This window comes from Rana temporaria, chromosome 12, assembly GCF_905171775.1.
Source record: "Rana temporaria chromosome 12, aRanTem1.1, whole genome shotgun sequence".
Lineage (NCBI taxonomy): Eukaryota > Metazoa > Chordata > Amphibia > Anura > Ranidae > Rana > Rana temporaria.
This window is the reverse complement of record NC_053500.1, coordinates 60,157,064-60,176,425: the sequence shown is the minus strand read 5'-3', so window position 1 is coordinate 60,176,425 and position 19,362 is coordinate 60,157,064. Positions and strand designations below refer to the sequence as shown.

The following is a 19,362-nucleotide window of genomic DNA, read 5'->3' as shown; positions in this document are numbered from 1 at the left end:
AATGGACATGCAGTGACCATACCAGGGATACCAGACCCATGGCATTCCGCTAAAACATGCTAAAACTCAGGAATAATCCTAAGTAAGCTGCGTCTGGGACAGGTAGTAAGACCTGTCCCAAACTAAATCCACCTCTTGGATGGCAGGGGAACACTGCCAAACTTGTCTAGCAAACCTCCATCCCTGGACATATATAGGAAAGGAAAGGGGAAAATTTGGGACTTTAAATGAAGTGTATGAGTATAGCACCTCCATCCCTGATTCAAGAGAAAAAAATAATAAGGGAGAAATTGGGGACTTTAAATGAGGCTGCAGTCAGGGTGGGAGTGGTATAGAAGTACAAATGTATTCATGGAAATGCAGGCATACATCAACATACAGACAAACATGTATATGAGATCATATATTTCTCAGAATAAGGACATTACTTTATATTGAAACCACATGATATGTGCATGTACAATAAACGCAACAATAAGTGCAGCAATGCCTGGCCTGGTGCCACATGCCAATGTGCATGGATAAATGGAAGCATACAATGACAGCATATGTACAAAGAGCAAATTAACAGTGATAGCGAAATGGTTACAGTAGTGAAAAAACTGGTAAAAGGCATGTGCAGTGCCTATGGTAAAATCTAATAACATGAAGTATGTATGTGGTATCCAAGACCCCAGAATATATAGCATCCATACTAGCCCGACGCGTTTCGTGTCTGAGGGCACTCTTCAGGGGCAGGATGCTTGGATAGTCTAAAATGGGTAGAACATAATTAGTAAATAATTTATAAATGAATAACCAGTATAGGATGGAGAAAATATATATCCACCTACAGTACTCACATAGGGTCAAAGGTAAAAAGGTATGGAGTGTATGGAGCCATGGCCAAAAGGATATGTCCGCCAGGGGAGCTGTGGCGGCATTGCAGCTCACACAGGGCAGGGACGGCAGGCGACCTCCCCAAGCAACGAAAGCGCCAAGCCAAGTGTGCATGTAATATATGGACCATAGCAGGTAGCCAACTGGAGTCTAATGAAACAAATACAATTAAAGAATAAATAAATCAGTAGGTATTAGGACCAAACCGAAGACAGCCAACCCAAATATAAGGGTAGGTGAAATAACCTAATAGTGGCGTCCAGGGTTCCTAGTACATCCAGAGGGAAAAATCAAATAGCAACAGGCTGGCAGATTAGTAGCAAACTAAATGTGGAGGGAGGGCCTTTATATAACCGCTCTGCAGCTGTACACGCTGCTAAGCCGTCAGCGTCATATGGGCGGGACGTGAATCCGGAGGAGCGTCGGAGTGGGCAGAACTGCTCATTTAAAAAAAATTGCGTGGGGGTCCCTTTTCAAATCCATACCAGACCCTGATCTGAGCATGCAGCCCAGCAGGTCAGGATAGGGAGGGGACGAGCAAGCGCCCACTCTCCTCCTGAACCATACCAGGCCACATGCCCTCAACATGGGGGGGGGGTGCTTTGGGGCAGGGGGGTAGACCCAAAACACCTTGTCCCCATGTTGATGGGGACAGGGGCCTATTCCCCACAACCCTGGGCTGTGGTTGTTTGCGGGCAGAGGGCTTATAAGAGCCTGGAAGCCCCCTTTAACAAGGGGGTCCCCAGATCCTGGCTCCTCCCATATGAATGATTATAGGGTACATTGTACCCCTACTCGTTCACTCAAAAAAGTGCCACAAAAATAAAAACCACAAACACAGTTTTTGACAGCTCCTCTATTAAAAATCCAAAAATAATGTCTCCTGATGTAAACCTGACCGCCAAACCCCCCCAAAAAAGCTCCTGCAGGCTAAGCGCAAATTTCCCGCTTCTCCATTTCACTGCTCCTAAATAGATAAGGGCCATGGCCACCTGGTGGCGGGGCCTGACAGCTATTGACTCATCGGTTGTTAAGGACATGACGGCCAGCCTCCTGGCCTGCTCCTTAGCAATCAGCTATAGAGAGGGTTTTTAAAGGGGGGGAACCCCCCACAAAACGCATCAACAAAGCAGCACTTGGATTTCTGGTCGGACCCTATCTATTACATGCAAAATGCAATCTTCTGCAGGTCACCGACTTATTCCAAAAATTCACTAGCTGAAAAACGTATAGATGTGAGCGTGTACCATAGTAAATCATGTTAAATGGACTGTAGTGTGTGTTCAGCAAAATGCATCAAAAATCACATTGGTGTGAATGTAGGGTGAGAAATGTGGTCACCTTAACCACTTTCCCACCGGACCATTTGTCAGCCTTAAGACCAGAGGTGTTTTTACAATTTTCCACTGCACTACTTTAACTGGTAATTGCGCGGCCATACAATGTTGTACCCAAACAAAATTTGCGTCCTTTTTTTCCCACAAATAGAGCTTTCTTTTGATGGTATTTGATTGCCTCTGCGATTTTTAATGTTTGCGATATAAACGGAAAAAGAGCGAAAATTTTGAGAAAAAATGATATTTTCTACTTTTTGTTATAAGAAAAATTGAACAAACTCAATTTTAGTCATACATTTTGGCCAAAATGTATTCAGCCACATGTCTTTAGTAAAAAAAAATGCCAATAAGCGTATATTTATTGGTTTGCGCAAAAGTTATAGCGTCTACAAACTAGGGTACATTTTCTGGAATTTACACAGCTTTTATTTTATGACTGCCTATCTCAATTCTTGAGGTGCTAAAATAGCAGGGCAGTACAAAACCCCCCCAAATGACCCCATTTTGGAAAGTAGACACCCCAAGGAACCTGCTGAAAGGCATGTTGAGTCCATTGAATATTTTTTTTTTTTGTACCAAGTGATTGAATAATGACAAAAAAAAAAAAAGAAATTACAAAAAGTTGTCACTAAATGATATATTGCTCACACATGCCATAGTTATATGTGGAATTGCACCCCAAAATACATTCTGCTGCTTCTCCTGAGTACGGGGATACCACATGTGTGAGACTTTTTGGGAGCCCAACCACGTACGGGGCCCCGAAAACCAAGCACCGCCTTCAGGATTTCTAAGGACGCAAATTTTTGATTTCACTTCTCACTACCTAAGACAGTTTTGAAGGCCATAAAATGCCCAAATAGCACAAAATCCCCCCAAATGACCCCATTTTGGAAAGTAGACACCCCAAGGAATCTGCTGAGGGGCATATTGAGCCCACTGAATATTTAATTTTTTTGTACCAAGTGATTGAATAATGACAAAAAAATCACTCCTCACTACCGATCACTACCTATCACAGTATTGAAGGCCATAAAATGCCATGATGGCACACAACTCCCCCAAATGACCCCATTTTGGAAAGTAGACACCCCAAGCTATTTTCTGAGAGGCATTTTGAGTTCATGGAATATTTTATATCTTGCCACCAGTTGCTGGAATATGACAAACTTTATTTTTTTTTTTTGCACAAAGTTGTTACTAAATGATATATTGCTCACACATGCCATGGTTATATGTGGAATTGCACCCCAAAATACATTCTGCTGCGTCTCCTGAGTACGGGGATACCACATGTGTGGGACTTTTCGGGAGCCTAGCCGCGCACGGGGCCCCGAAAACCAAGCACCGCCTTCAGGATTTCTAAGGGCGCAAATTTTTGATTTCACTCCTAGCTGCCTATCACAGTTTCGGAGACCATGGAATTCCCAGATGGCACACAACCCCCCCAAATGACCCCATTTTGGAAAGTAGACACCCCAAGCTATTTGCTGAGAGGCATGGTGAGTATTTTACAGCGCTCATTTATTTTTGAAAATGAAGAAAGATATATATTTTTTTTTTTTCTTTTTTAAATTTTCAAATCTTTGTGACAAAAAGCAAGATCTGCAAAATACTCAACATACCTCTCAGCAAATAGCTTGGGTGTCTACTTTCCAAAATTGGGTCATTTGGGGGGGTTTTGTGCCATCTGGGCATTCCATGGCCTCCGAAACTGTGATAGGTAGTGAGGAGTGAAATCAAAAATTTACACCCTTAGAAAGCCTGAAGGTGGTGATTGGTTTTTGGGGTCCCGTACGCGGCTAGGCTCCCAAAAAGTCTCACACATGTGGTATCCCCGTACTCAGGAGAAGCAGCAGAATGTATTTTGGGGTGTAATTCCACATATGCCCATGGCATGTTTGAGCAATATATCATTTAGTGACAACTTTGTGCAAAAAAAATAAAATAAAATAATAATAATTCTCTTTCCTACAACTTGTGTCAAAATATAAAATATTCCATGGACTTAAGATGCCTCTCAGCAAATAGCTTGGGGTGTCTACTTTCCAAAATGGGGTCATTTGGGGGGGTTTTGAACTGTCCTGGCATTTTATGAACAACATTTAGAAGCTTATGTCACACATCACCCACTCTTCTAACCACTTGTTTGTTTACATAAAAACATATTATTTTTTTGCAAGAAAGTTAAGTTGAACCCCCAAACATTATATATTATTTTAAAGCAAAGGCCCTACAGATTAAAATGGTGGGTGTTGCATATTTTTTTTACCACGCAGTATTTGCGCAGCGATTTTTCAAATGCATTTTTTTGGGCAAAAATACATATTTTTTTATTTTAATGCACTAAAACACACTATATTGCCCAAATGTTTGATGAAATAAAAAAGATGATCTTAGGCTGAGTACATAGATACCAAACACGACATGCTTTAAAATTGCGCACAAATGCGCAGTGGCGACAAACTACATACATTTTTAAAAGCCTTTAAAAGCCTCTACGGGTTACCACATTAGATTTACAGAGGAGGTCTACTGCTAAAATTACTGCCCTCGATCTGACCTTCGCGGTGATACCTCACATGCATGGTACAATTGCTGTTTACATATGACGCCAGACTGACACTTATGTTTGCTTTTGCGCGAGAGCAGGGGGGGACAGGGGTGCTTTTTTTATTTTTTTATTATTATTATTATTATTATTATTTCATTTGCTTTTTTAATTTTATTTTAAACTGTTTCTTACTTTTTTTATAATTTTTATAATTTTTATTGTTATCTTAGGGCATGTAAATATCCCCTATGATAGCAATAGTTAGTGACAGGTACTCTTTTTTGAAAAAATTGGGGTCTATTAGACCCTAGATCTCTCCTCTGCCCTTAAAGCATCTGACCACACCAAGATCGGTGTGATAAAATGTTTTTCCACTTTCCCAATGGCGCGGTTTATATCCGGGGAGGGGACATTCCCTCCCACTGCTTGTAAAAGCAGTTTAGAGGCTAATTAGCCACTATGATTGCTTTTACATGAAAGCCAACCGCTGGCTGAAAAGAATGATACCAAGATGATACCTAAACCCGCAGGCATCATTCTGGTATAACCATTCAAAGTCCAGCAACATACCATACGTTGATGGTTCTTGTTGGACATGTATTGTAATCTTTTTTTTTTGTTCATGCAGCCTGTTGGCTGAACGAAAAAAAGAGATTGATCGGTGGGTATGCCCACCATTAGAATACCTCCCTTCATCCACCCACTTCTAATGATGGGCATACATGCACCATTTATATATGCCGAAGCATGGGGGCATCCTCCCACAAAAGTTATGCCGCTCACACACGTATGTACGCCGCATAAAAAGTTATGGGGCATACACACGGTCGGACTTTTCCATGGGTAGGCTTCCGACGGAGTTTCGACCGTATGTACGCGGCATTAGGAGCAAAATCGCTCCTCCGCCCCTAATGCCCCCATGCTTCGGCATATATGCTCTTTTTTTAACTGTGGTGGTGAAATCACCTCCCACAGTGTTGGAGTCGCGGCTTTATGTATCGTGGGAGCAAACGCTGTTGCTGTCACGCTAAATAAATCCGTGCTGCAACTGAATGGCGTACCTGCTAAGCAAATGATGGTTAACATTATAACAAAGTAACATTACATTTTAACATTAAGATCTTACCATACCATACCTGCAAAGCAAATACCAAAAAAATAAAAACAGTAAAAAATAAAACATTTTTTAACGCAACCTGTGCCTAAAAAATATACATGCCGAAGCATGGGGGCATCCTCCCGCATAAAAAGTAATAGCGCATACACACGGTCGGACTTTTCCACGGGCAAGCTTCCGACGGAGTTTCGACCGTATGTACGCGGCATTAGGAGCAAAATCGCTCCTCCGCCCCTAATGCCCCCATGCTTTGGCATATATGCTTTTTTTTTAACTGTGGTGGTGAAATCACCTCCTACAGCGTTGGAGTCACAGCTTTATAAATTGTGAGAGCAAACGCTGTTGCTGTCACGCTAAATAAATCCGCGATGCAACTGAATGGCGTACCTGCTAAGCAAATGATGGTTAACAATAAAACAAACATTACAGTATAACATACCATACCTGCAAAGCAAATACAATAAAACATTGTAAAAATAGAGAGAATAGATATAGAACAATAGTGAGTGGACAGTAGAGAGTGAACATAAGAGAACAATAAAGAGAGGAGAAAAATACAACCACAACTATTTTTGGATTTTTTATTTTATATATTTTTTGTGTTTTTGTGTGAGTTTTTTTAATTTTTTTTTCCACTTTTTTTCACTTTTATAAAAACTGTAAGAAAACTGTAAACTGAACGTTGCAGATTATGGTCTCTCAAAATGTGATGGCCATCACATATTCCGAGACCCTGTGTTGGTGTGCCTAGGACTGTGTGGTGCTGTACCCTACGCTAAAACTCAACTAGTGTGTGGTAGCGTTTGAAACATACACCAATGCAGAGACCAGGTTGGTCAGGACAGTCGGGACAATAAAAGCGGGTGTCACGCCTAAATCCGAGTTTGCTGCAGACACGACATCTTTTTTGGCGGGTTCTTTGGGTAGGGGTACCAGGGAGGACAAAAGGAAAATGCCTCTCATACAGCTGGCTCACTGCATTTGCGTTGGGAAGGTGGGGCATAGCACCATCTGGAAACAGAAGGGCTTCGACGATCTCTTCCTGGAATTTTAGGAAGGATCCAGTCCGTCCTGAAGCTCTGTATAGCACATGAGCGTTCAGCAAAGCCAATTGAAACAAATAAACTGACACTTTTTTGTACCAGCGTTTGGACCTCCGGGCAATTAGGTACGGCGCCAACAACTGGTCATTGAGGTCCACCCCTCCCATGTTAAGGTTGTACTCGTGGATACAGAGGGGTTTCTCCACAACACCAGTCGCCGTAGGAATTTGGACTGCCGTGTCTGCGTGAAGCGTGGACAGAACGAAAACATTCCGTGAATCCCTCCACTTCACTGCTAACAAATTATTACACTGTAAGCAGGCTCTCTCCCCCCGACTAAGACGGGATTCTACAAGCCGTTGGGGGATGCCCCGGCGATTAGGTCGCACGGTGCCACATGCGCCAATTCCATAATCAAAAAGGTGACTAAAAAGTGGCACGCTTGTGTAATAATTGTCCACGTACAAGTGGTACCCCTTTCCGAATAAGGGTGACACCAATTCCCACACTATCTTACCAGCGCTCCCTATGTAATCTGGGCAATTCTCCGGCTCTACGTGACTGTCTTTTCCCTCGTAAACCATAAAGCTAGATGTATAGCCTGTTGCCCTGTCGCAGAGCTTATACAACTTGACCCCGTATCTGGCACGCTTGCTGGGAAGGAATTGTTTGAATGACAAGCGGCCAGAAAACTTAACCAGGGACTCATCAACGCAGACAACTTGATGGGGATTATACAAGGCTGCAAACCGTTCGTTGAAGTGGTTTACGAGGGGCCGAATTTTGTAGAGCCGATCGAATCCAGGGTCTCCCCGAGGACGACAGGGTTCATTGTCACTAAAATGCATGAACCGCAAGATCTGCTCGTATCGTGTCCTGGTCATTGAGGCAGAGAAAATGGGCATATGGTGAACTGGGTGCGTGGACCAATACATCCGCAGCTCACTCTTTTTAGTAATGCCCATGATGAGGGAAAGGCCCAGAAAGATCTTAAATTCGGAAACCGTAATTGGCTTCCAATCTCTGGCAAGGGACAGCTGGGGATTAGCGGCGATGAATTGACCAGCGTACAAATTGCTTTGGTCCACAATAGATCTATAGAGATCTTCGGTGAAAAACAGCGAATAAAAATCCAGTGACGTAAAATCAACTGTATTCACCTGAATTCCGGGTTGGCCAGTGAATGGGGGGAAGTACGGGTGCTGCAGAAGTGGTGGGTACCCAATCAGGGTTGGCGAATGCAGCAGGAAGGGCACTATGGGGACGGGCCTGTCTTTGTCGTCTTCTTCTTGGTGGCAGCGGGACACTACTCGTGCTTGCCACCTCTCCAGCTTGAACTGCACTTATGGGACTCGCCACGTCACCAAGTGTTACTGCAGTGCTGGATATATGACCAGGATGTACTAGGCCGCTGGTGCTTGCCAGTTCACCAGAAGGAATAGCGGCGCTAGTACTTCTCTCCTCCATACGAGAGCCCTGCGGTTCTTGCACCTCAGCGACAGTAGAAGATCGGGGTCTGGTACGCCTGACCCTAGCAGGGACCACAACTCCGTCGTCAGAGCTATCTGTCAGGGAGCCACTGTCGTCTACAGGATCGTATTCTGAGCAAGAATTTGACAGATGCGTGACCTCCTCATCACTATCTGTCAGGCTCATAAACAAGTAGGCCTCTTCATCACTGTACCATCGATTTGCCATTTTGGGCTCTAAATTTAGGGGTACAGTGGTGAGATTCACAGGCAAAAAAGCACCTGACCTGTTAGTGACCGAGTCAAGCGCTACCAAAAAAACTGTTAGCGATCGCAGAGATCAGGCCTGACTCTGCGAACGCTGCAGTTATGTGTTTTTGTGTTTTGTGTCAGTGATCGATCGATCGATACTGCACTTCGGTGGGCTGGACTGGGCGAAGGGGCTAAACGCAGGTGCTAGCAGGTATCTGGGCTGATCCCGCTAACCATGCGTTTTTGGGAACCCTAAACTGCAGGGGACGCTAGTATAGATCTGATCAGATCAAGTATCGATCCGATCAGATACTATACCACTAAAGGGAGGCGTATGGTGCGTGCGTGGGTGTTAGCGATATTGGCACTAATCGGACGCTGCCTGGGGCGACACAGACCCTATCTGGCGCTAAAACCAAACTTTGATCACCCGCCGGGCGATCAGGGGGTTAAAACTTTATTGCAAAAAATATGGCGGGTGCCTTGATGCTATAAAAAATTAACTAGCTAAACTGCGTCACCCGTGACACTTATACTGTGATCACTGGTGACAGGGGGTAATGAAGGGGTTAAACCTTTATTGGGGGGGGTTAGGGGGGGTCCCTAGACTTTTTAGGGCCTAAGACTAATTACCCTAACAATTATTTTTGTCACTAATGACACTAGTACAGCGATCAAAAAAAAATCTGATTGCTGTACTGGGTGACACAGTGACAGGCAGTGAATGGGTTAATTTGGGGGGTGATCGGGGGGGGTGAATTGTGTGCCTACGTGACCTGGTGTCAGTGTAGTGTTGTGCAACTCACGGTTAGATGCTCTCTCCCTCTCGGTCTGGAACGAAAAGACCGACACGAGGGAGAGAGCAGTACTTCCCCTGCCAATGTTTACAAAACATTGCCAGGGGAAGACAACCATTGGTTAGAGTGATCACCAGGTCCAGGCCAGATTTTATTGGCCTGGACCTGGTGATTGATCAGTTCTGCAACTAATCTGATCATCGGGAACGGCGGGGGGGCGCGCGTGCGCGCCCCCTTGCCGTTCACGCGCCGGACGTCATACTACGTGATCTCGCCTAGGAGAGCCACCTTGTGGACGTATTTCGACGGTGCACGGTCGGCAAGTGGTTAAAATGGTAATCAAATATATTCATGATCATGGTGTATCTTCCCTTGTCTCCTGGCAGGGTTGAAATGCTTGGATCCTTACTAAGCAAAAAAAGCCCTTCTATCTAGTGGAGTCAAGTTGGATGGGGATGCTTTGGCACTGTTGATTTGACAACAATTCACATCTTTAGCCATATAAATCAAGGAATTAACACCTATGTACTGCAGACTTCCTGACACCAAGGATGGGACTATGTAACCGCAGCAGTGTTGTTTCATCCTGTCCTCGGTCAATCATCATCTATTCTACATGTTCCATAGTGGTTGAATTAAAGTGTCGGTACTCCATGTGTGGGTATACACTAAATGTCTGGGTATTTTCCTCACACTCATTGGAACTGAAGAAAGGCTTGGCATGGCTAAGAAAGGTCTTCAACCTTACAGAACAATCCAGTTAAATGTGACTGACTAGTACTAGCTGTACCATGAGCTGGATACATGAGAACTTTTACAGCCATACAGTGTGTAGCACCTGTGTACTTTTCAGTACAGGTGCTATGTCAAATTTAGTGGGATGAGAGAGTTATTTACTCTCATTCATGTTGATTTGTTTAAATTTGGCTGTTGCCAGCCCTGAACTGTCCTGTGGGTCATTCTGTGCTCCAGAGATGTAGTTCCATCTCTGGATGGCAGGTGGCGCCAGAGGGGTCCAGGCGGAGGCACCCTTTCTCCAGCAGCCAATCGGAGGGGTGTTTCCCTCACGGGGCATGCTGGGGGAGGGTATTTCTGTGGCAGATGCCATTTTTCGGGGTTCTTCGCGGGTTCCTGGTTCCAGGTGTGGCACCCACCTTTAGGGTGTGCGCACATCACAGGCCCCAGCGATATGGCCTACCAGGCCGGGGCGCACGTGCTACGCGGAGTTCCTGACTCTGGGCCCTCATGGCCCGGAGCAACTGATGCTGCCAAGGGGCCCCAGTGACTTACTGGGTCCCCCACTTCTTATTAAGAAGATCCCAAGCGAGTTGTGCTGTTCGGTGGGGAGTCGGTCTGAGGTGAACCTGGAGGCAGGTGATCCAATAGGGCTTAGACAATCCTTCGGGGATCTGGGCGACCGGACACTGGCAGGTTGTATGCTGCAAACTGTCAGTCGGTGACCCCAAGCTAGCAAGTCTACCTGAGGAAGATTCAGGCGAAACTGTGTTTACTGGGAGGATTCGCCCTATCATCCATGTTCACGAGTATTGGGCCTGTGGCAGAGGTCTCATTACAAATCTAAATCTTACTAGAGCCAAGTCGGTGGCAGAGACTTGTTCCTTCCCAGCAATTCCGAGTGACACTCTGGCTGCCAGGCCTGTGAGAGGGACCTGTCCATGGGCACTGTACCCACTCCGGCTGGAGTGGCGACGAAGCAAGATTAATCATTGGAGGCAGGACTGCTTCCTTTATCCATAGCCTGAATCTGCAAAGTTCCCTCCTTTTCACCAACCTATCCTATCTATGTTTGGCCCAAAATAAAGACACAGAAAACGTCAACCAATTGTCTGGACATTCCGTCATTGCTCTCATCATCGTCATTACCCCTAGACACATCAAGAGGTAACACAATTATGCCGATCCCAAATCTAACCAGCGGCTCCTGAGGGGGTAGCGCTACACGTGGAGGCTCGTCCGGGATTCGGCTGTTACCTCTGGCAACAGAACTGTGAGTTATTTTATTATTGAGAGCAAGGAATTGTCGTATGTCGAACTGTGTGGTGAGGAAGGAGTTCACCTCAGGTAGCCAAAGTCTGGGCGTACGTGCAGCGGAGTGCATGCCTGCAATGTGTCCAGACAAGTTTTTCAAGTGGGAGGAGTCACCCACCCCTGCAAGAGACGTGGGGCGAGGTTTCGCGCCAAACCAGCAATTGCTACCCGCCTGCGAGAGAGAGACGACGTGTGAGATGTCCGCTCCCTCGTTGCCGTTCGTAGTTTCCCAGCGATTGAGGCCCCCGATGACTACCCCGGTAGTCTCCACCATGTCTGATATTGCCAGAGTACTCCTCACTGACACGGGGATCCGGATGAAGACGGACGGAAAGTTTGTCTTGTACTCCAGCGGAGAATTGGAGGCCTTAGGACTATCCTGCCCTCGCTGTACGGAGCTGGCCGTACGGATTTTGCCTTTTGCCCGGTGCCACAAGTGCCGGGCCTACCTTTTCCAGGTCCTGCCACCCACCGAAGCTCCTCGGGAGTACCGGGTGGACTGGACCTCTGGGACTGTGTCCGCGGAGGAGGAGACCCCTTGGCCGGAGCCCTCCCCATCCGTGGAGATCGTTGAGCCGGAGGCTATCAATGCAGAGGTCTTCACGGTCTCGTCTTCTCTGCCTTTGCTTTCCGCTGCCTCGCCATCCTGCTTCCCGGAGGTAAGCGACGGAGACGAGACAAAGAAAATTGATTGTGCGGTTAGCGTGACCAGCACGCAGGCCGAAGCTGTACCGGAGGCCACCACAGCTAATGTGGTCTCGGTGTGGTGTGCTGTTGTTGGAGAGGGCCCCGCACAGGTCTCCCATGGCCGCGGTCGAAGCCCACATGCCCGCAGTTTACCGGACTGGCCTAGAGACCCATCCAAGGCGTGTCACTACCCGCCCGCGGAGGAGTGTAACTCCTCCAACCTGGAGTTGTTAGCGGACAATGGGACCATCGACCATTTGTTTGAACCCATACCCATACCTGAGCATCCCGCAGCTGACCTGGGGAGTTGGTGAGTCTGTTCCGGTTTCTTCTTCCCTCACCAACCCCATTCCCCCTACTGTGTTTGCGCTCAGACGGGCACCAGACACTATTGTGCTGCCGGGACTCGGAGACCCGGTTTCAGCGCGTGGTGATGCGCAGAGTTTCTGCCGATTACGAATGGGAATACCCATATGTGCCACCCCCTCTCCTTTACCAAATTGACTGAGAGAGAGAGATGGTACCGTGAGGCTGTTTGGGAACGTCTGAATGTTCCAGAGAAAGAGTGTGAGACGCCGTACGCTCTTGCTTGTGATGGAAAGCATCTGGAAGACTGCCTCAAGGAGTGGAGCTGGGGCCGTCATATCTTTCGTAACCGAGTGGTCTTGAAATGCCCTGGGAGAGACGACTAGGTTTTCTCAGTGACTTCCACAACTACAAGAGGTGACATTGTTACACTGCCTGACCCACGATTTTACAGATAGGCCCCATGCCTGTATTTCAATGCTTGCTGCTGCTTTTTAAGAAGTCTTGGACAAGGATCCTCGCCCCCATTCAAGTTTGTTTTTGTTTGCCCTTTGATCCACATTTTAGTATATGTGAAGAACTTCGGGTTGGGGTGGTTTCAGACAGTTAGAATGGGGCCTTGCCAGTTTCTTCCCAGCATCAGGAAAGACTTCAGAGAAGGGAAGGGAATTTTCTACATTTCTCTTCTCCTACTTTACATTCTACAATGAATGTTGGACTGCCGTGTAGTACCAGCGCACTGACCGCTAGGGGGCAGTCTTCTGCAACTTTTTTTTATTACAGGACTCAAATGTATATTTTGTGTTTTTTTTTTCTTGCAGCTCAGAGTAAAAGAAATGCTCAGCACTTATGTATAGCTCCCTGGGAGGAAGGGAGATTTCACATTAGGGCCTGAGTGTGCAGTCTCAACTCTGACCTTGGAGATTGAAAATAGAAAATAATGTATATATATATATATATTGGAGTGTATATTTTGTGTGTATGTTTTTGTTTTGTTTTGCAGGTTGCTGATCCAACCTACTATCAACGCTGTCGGAGACTGGGGCAGATTAGATAGATAGGAATGTATATGCTATTGTTTCTTATTGTAGTGTTGTGTAATGCCATAGTTCTTACTATAGTATTCAAGGAAGCTAATATTTGTAACTCAAAGTTATGTACTTGTTTTATTATTTTCTTTTCTTTTCTCCTTCTCTATTACTGTCTATTAGCAGATTTAGGCTGGGATTCAGGATTGAATGCTTTAGGACACTGGGGACAGCGTCATTTCAAGTGGGGGGAGTGTGTAGCACCTGTGTACTTTTCAGTACAGGTGCTATGTCAAATTTAGTGGGATGAGAGAGTGATTTACTCTCATCCATGTTGATTTGTTTAAATGTGGCTGTTGCCAGCCCTGAACTGTCCCGTGGGTCATTCTGTGCTCCAGAGATGTAGTTCCATCTCTGGATGGCAGGTGGCGCCAGAGGGGTCAAGGCGGAGGCGCCCTTTCTCCAGCAGCCAATCAGAGGGGTGTTTCCCTCATTGGGAAACTCGCTTTGATAAACGAGTGCTTTGGATTACAAGCATTTTTATGGAACAAATTATGCTCATAATCCAAGGTATTACTGTACTTGCTTGATAATGTCCCTTTTTGTGTTTTATTTCAAAGAAAGGGTGTTTGCTTTAACCGTTTTTTTTTTTTTTTTTTTTTTCACATACATTAGCTGTTCCCAAGACCTCCCTGATATTCTCCAAGATGAGAGAGCAGAAACTGACTTTGAATATGATGCAGAATATAAGAAAGGTAAGAAATACACATTGATATATTTATCACCAGTGATTAACAACCTGAGGTCTTTGGGCTTATTTAGTACATCCAGAGCACAAGGGGTTAAATCAAGCTTATCTTTGTTTTGAAGTAGAGTTGTAACAATCAGCAAAAATAATAATAAAATGAAAAATATAAATATAAAATGCAATGCTGACCAGCCAACCATTGTGTAAGTGATTTCACAACACTTTTAATTATGAATAAAAAAAAATTCAGTGTAGCACAGCAAAAAATATTATAACCATGTGATTACATACAAAACAGTGTATAATGTGATAAAAGTAATATACAAAAATTTGTATTAAAATATATATGAAGTCCTCCGTAAATCAATAGTATTGTCCTTCAATACACCCCATGCCTGATCGTTGAGCACTGTGATTATACACCACAGGCAAATTGCCTGCTCACCTCCGTGTAAGTAAAAAACATCTTGTCTCCTCACAGCCCAGGTAAATGGCTCCACTACTTCTCTCCTCCTTTAACCACTTCAGCCCCGGACCATATTGCTGGTCAATGACCGGGCTACTTTTTGCGATTCTGTACAGCGTCGCATTAACTGACAATTGCCCGGTCGCGCGATGTAGCTCCCAAACAAAATTGGTGTCTTTTTTCCCCCACAAATAGAGCTTTCCTTTGGTGGTATTTGATCACCTCTGCGTTTTTTTATTTGTTGCGCTATAAACAAAAATAGAGCGACAATTTTGAAAAAATATGAATATTTTTTACATTTTGCTGTAATAAATATCCCCAAAAATATGAAAAAAACTTTTTTTTTCTCAGTTTAGGTCGATACATATTCTTCTACATATTTTTCGTAAAAAATTGCAATAATCGTTTATTGATTGGTTTGTGCAAAAGTTATAGCGTCTACAAAATAGGGGATAGTTTTATGGCATTTTTATTAATATTTTTTTTTTACTAGTAATGGCGGCGATCAGCGATTTTTATCGGTACTGCGACCTTATGGCGGACACTTCGGACACTTTTTTGGGACCATTGGCATTTTTATAGCGATCAGTGCTATAAAAATGCATTGATTACTATAAAAATGTCACTGGCAGGGAAGGGGTTAACACTAGAGGGCGAGGAAGGGGTTAATTATGTTCCCTGTGTGTGTTCTAACTGAAGGGGGGTGGGACTGACTAGGGAAAATTACAGATCGCTGTTCATACATTGTATGAACAGACGATCAGGCATTTCTCCCCCTGACAGGACCGGGAGCTGTGTGTTTACACACACAGCTCCCGGTTCTCGCTCTGTAACGAGCGATCGCGGGTGCCCGGCGCTGATCCGCTCCCGCCGGGCACGCACGACGGGACCAGCGGTGCGCGCGTATAGCTACGTGATCTCGCGCAGCCGAGCCGACCTGCCGCCGTATAACTGCGGCGGCTGGTCGGCTAGTGGTTAATGAAACATAGGCTTTTGTCCATAGATTATGTATAATTCAAAGCAGAAAGGACAGACATAGTGTATTTCCATATACAATGTTTATTTCAACCCCTCTTAAAATTTTACACTTACGAGAGATAAAATGTAAAAACACGTATTAATGTATCATCTGGCTCACCACCTCACTCAGTGCGACTCTGGTCAGACATCACATAGCTCTACTTCTCCCCTAGATGCGTGTCACCACCTACTAAAGAAGCCCTATCACGTGGCGACACGCGTCTAGGGGAGGAGTAGAGCTGTGTGACGTCTTACCGGAATCACACCAAGTGAGGTGGTGAGCCAGATGATACATTTATATGTGTTTTTACATTTTATCTCTTGTAAGTGTAACATTTTAAGCAGGGTTGAAATAAACATTGTTTACAGAAATATACAGTTGTGGCCAAAAGTTTTGAGAATGACACAAATATTAGTTTTCACAAAGTTTGCTGCTAAACTGCTTTTAGATCTTTGTTTCAGTTCCTCTTTAGGAGACGGTCCTGGCGCTTGCTGGACTTTCTTGGGCACCCTGAAGCCTTCCTCACAAATGCAGTGGAATTGTTTTATGGGATTAAGTTAATTTTCATGGCAAAGAGGAACTTTGCAATTAATTGCAATTCGTCTGATCTCTCTTCATAACATTCTGGAGTATATGCAATTTCCCATCTCAAAAACTGAGGCAGCAGACTTTGTGAAAATTAGTATTTGTGTCATTCTCAAAACTTTTGGCCATGGCTGTACTATGTCTGTCCTTTCTGCTTTGATTTATACATAATCTGAGGATACCTGTGAGGACTGGAGCCTATATTTCATTGAGAAGGGGAGAAGGAGTGGAGCCATTTACATGGGCTGTGAGGAGACAAGCTGTTTTTTACTTACACGGAGGTGAGCAGGCAATTTGCTTGATGGTGAATAATCACAGTGCTTAAAGGGGTTGTAAAGGAATTTTTTTGTTGCCCTAAATAGCTTCCTTTACCTTAGTGCAGTCCTACTTCACTTACCTCATCCTTCGATTTTGCTTTTAAATGTCCTTATTTCTTCTGAGAAATCCTCACTTCCTGTTCTTCTGTCTGTAACTACACACAGTAATGCAAGGCTTTCTCCCTGTGTGGAGAAAGCCTATTGAGGGGGGAGGGGGCGAGCAGGAGGGTCAGGACACTCTCTACTTTGCAAATAGAGAAAGGAGCTGTGTGTTAGTGGGCGTCCTGACACTCCCGCTCGCCCCCTCCCCCCTCAAGAGGCTTTCTCCACATTTAGGGAAAACATTTTTTACCTTTACAACACCTTTAACGATCAGGCACAGGGTGTATTGAAGGACAATACTATTGATTCACAGAGGACTTCATATATATTTTGATAAAAACGTAAAAATATCTGCGCTAACTTAAATATGAAGAAGAAAGCTGCTAGCACAACATCATTATAGGCATGTAGAATTAGATAATGGCAGTCGCACTTCCTCTCGGAAAGTAAAAATCCACAAACCACATCAAACTACATCAAGGGTAGGAAGACATCCACAACTCAAAAGGATCCAAAGGTATATATTGCGTTCATCAGCAAAAAGGGAAACCAAGAAATGCAGAGAGGAAACACAATAGTGAAGCCCGTATGTGAAAGCAACAAGCAATTTATTGTAATGTACTTACAAACATATCGGGTAAACAGGCGTTAAAAAACATAGAAGGTTCCATGGAGTATAGCGTACATGTGTCAGGTCAGCCTTACATGTTTCATCCGACAGGATTTCTTCAGAGGCGCCTCTTAAGAAATCCTGTCGGATGAAACATGTAAGGCTGACCTGACACATGTACGCTATACTCCATGGAACCTTCTATGTTTTTTAACGCCTGTTTATTTTGATACAAATTTTTGTATATTACCTTTATCACATTACACACTGTTTTGTATGTGATCACATCACATGGTTATAATATTTTTTGCTGTGCTACACTGAATTTTACTTGTTTCTGTTTTGAGTTGCTGGCCTTTATGTAAAAGTGATCTGGTGACTATATAGCCATGCCCCCCCCCCTCCCATTGATTTCTGGGCTCTTCAAACTTTGCCAGGAGCCTGAGGCCATAAAAGATTTCATGGATGGTGAGTGGGATGACATTACAGAACATCCATTTCTTGCTCTAATCTGTGATCAGCTCTCAGTACTTTCAATTCACTGCTGTTAACTACTTTCTGCCCAGCATATAGTAAAATGAGTGCTGGGTGGGAGTTTTCCTATCCTAGGTGGACATCATATGACGTCCTTCCAGGCATGCGCACCCTGGTGCGTGCAGTGGTGCGATCTCCGACCACTGTGTCCACTTGACACAACAAAACTAAGAAATGGTTACTGGGACACTTTGACCCTCCCAGGTATTATGTGTTCACTGTGACCAATTACAGTGCTCACATGCTCACCAAGTAAATAACTTTCATGAATGGCAGCCATTTATGACTTATTTTTTACTATTTTGATGTTGTGATTGGTCACAGTAATCACATGGTGTACAGGAACAATCACAGAAGTACCTCCTGTACCATATGATAGCTGTGACCAATCACAGCATCACAATAGTAAACAAGTGTAAAACAAGATTTGTGAATGAAATGCCTTCGTGACAGATAAAATTATTGCTGTTATAGTGAGCATCAGCTTTTCTACTCAGGCTCTGGTTGCTTTCTAAAGAAAAGGACATTAAAAAACAAAGTTAAGGTTATAAGAAGTACTGGAAGGATGTATTCATTTGGCTCTATATACTATATGCAAGCGCACCAATTTTAAACTGTTTACCCTCCAAATTTTTAGTTCAGTAACTACCCCTCCTATATTTTATAAATTGTTTCAGTGGCGGCTATTACTTGTGTTCCAGGTCTGCCGATGTGTTCACACATGGAAATTAGTGACAGAACATGTGAACTCCCTTGTTTTTCAAGGTAAGCACGCTAAAGAAAAACCTTAGACTGGCTTTACACAGTTGTGTCTCAATAACCTGTGCTAACTGACGTTACATGTGTAGCACCCCCCTGGGTCTACTGGGGGCAAGAAGGTACCTCCAGAGGCAGGGAGCAAGCTGACATTCACACCAGGGCTGAGTCCATGGCTATAATGAAAAGTTAGAACAGAATTTGGGCGCCAGTCACTTTAGGTATTTTTCAATGCTTTAATGAGGAACTTGAAAGTAGTGACTGGGAAGAGGGTTAGGGGAGGTTTTAGATACCATTTGCAGATCACTTACAGACTACTTGAATCCAAAGGTAGAACAGCTTTCTCTTTTAGCAGATGTTGGATAGACCTCTCACTTAGACCTAGCAGCTGGTAGAATTTCTGGACAAGCCTCTCTCTCAGAATTAGCAGCCAGTAGAACTCCTGAACAAGTCTCTCTCACAGACTTAGCAGCCAGGAGCTAGGTACCATGGTTTAGATTGTAGAATAGAATTCAGCTTTACATTGTCAGAACCTTTAAAGGGGTTGTAAACCCTCCTGTTTTTCCACCTTAATGCATCTTATGCATTAAGGTGGAAAACATCTGACAATTACCAGCCCCCCCCCCCAGCCCCTCATTTTACTTACCTGAGCCCTTGAAAGTCCTGTGTCCAGAACGTACTGGATCTTTGCCCGGGGTTCCCAAC

The 19,362-nt window shown here is 44.5% G+C and overlaps 1 protein-coding gene across 4 annotated transcripts in view; it reads left to right on the top strand.

Moving 5' to 3' along the window:
- Positions 1–19,362, top strand: part of CARD14 (caspase recruitment domain family member 14) — a 164,867-nt gene that overhangs the window by 92,890 nt on the left and 52,615 nt on the right. For 3 of the 4 annotated variants that reach the window (XM_040331228.1, XM_040331229.1, XM_040331231.1), the window contains exons 12-13: positions 14,194–14,273; positions 18,579–18,666. In XM_040331228.1, the coding sequence (XP_040187162.1) occupies positions 14,194–14,273; positions 18,579–18,666 (168 nt within the window). The remainder of the gene's footprint in view (positions 1–14,193; positions 14,274–18,578; positions 18,667–19,362) is intronic. The other variant, XM_040331230.1, reaches the window with a different exon arrangement.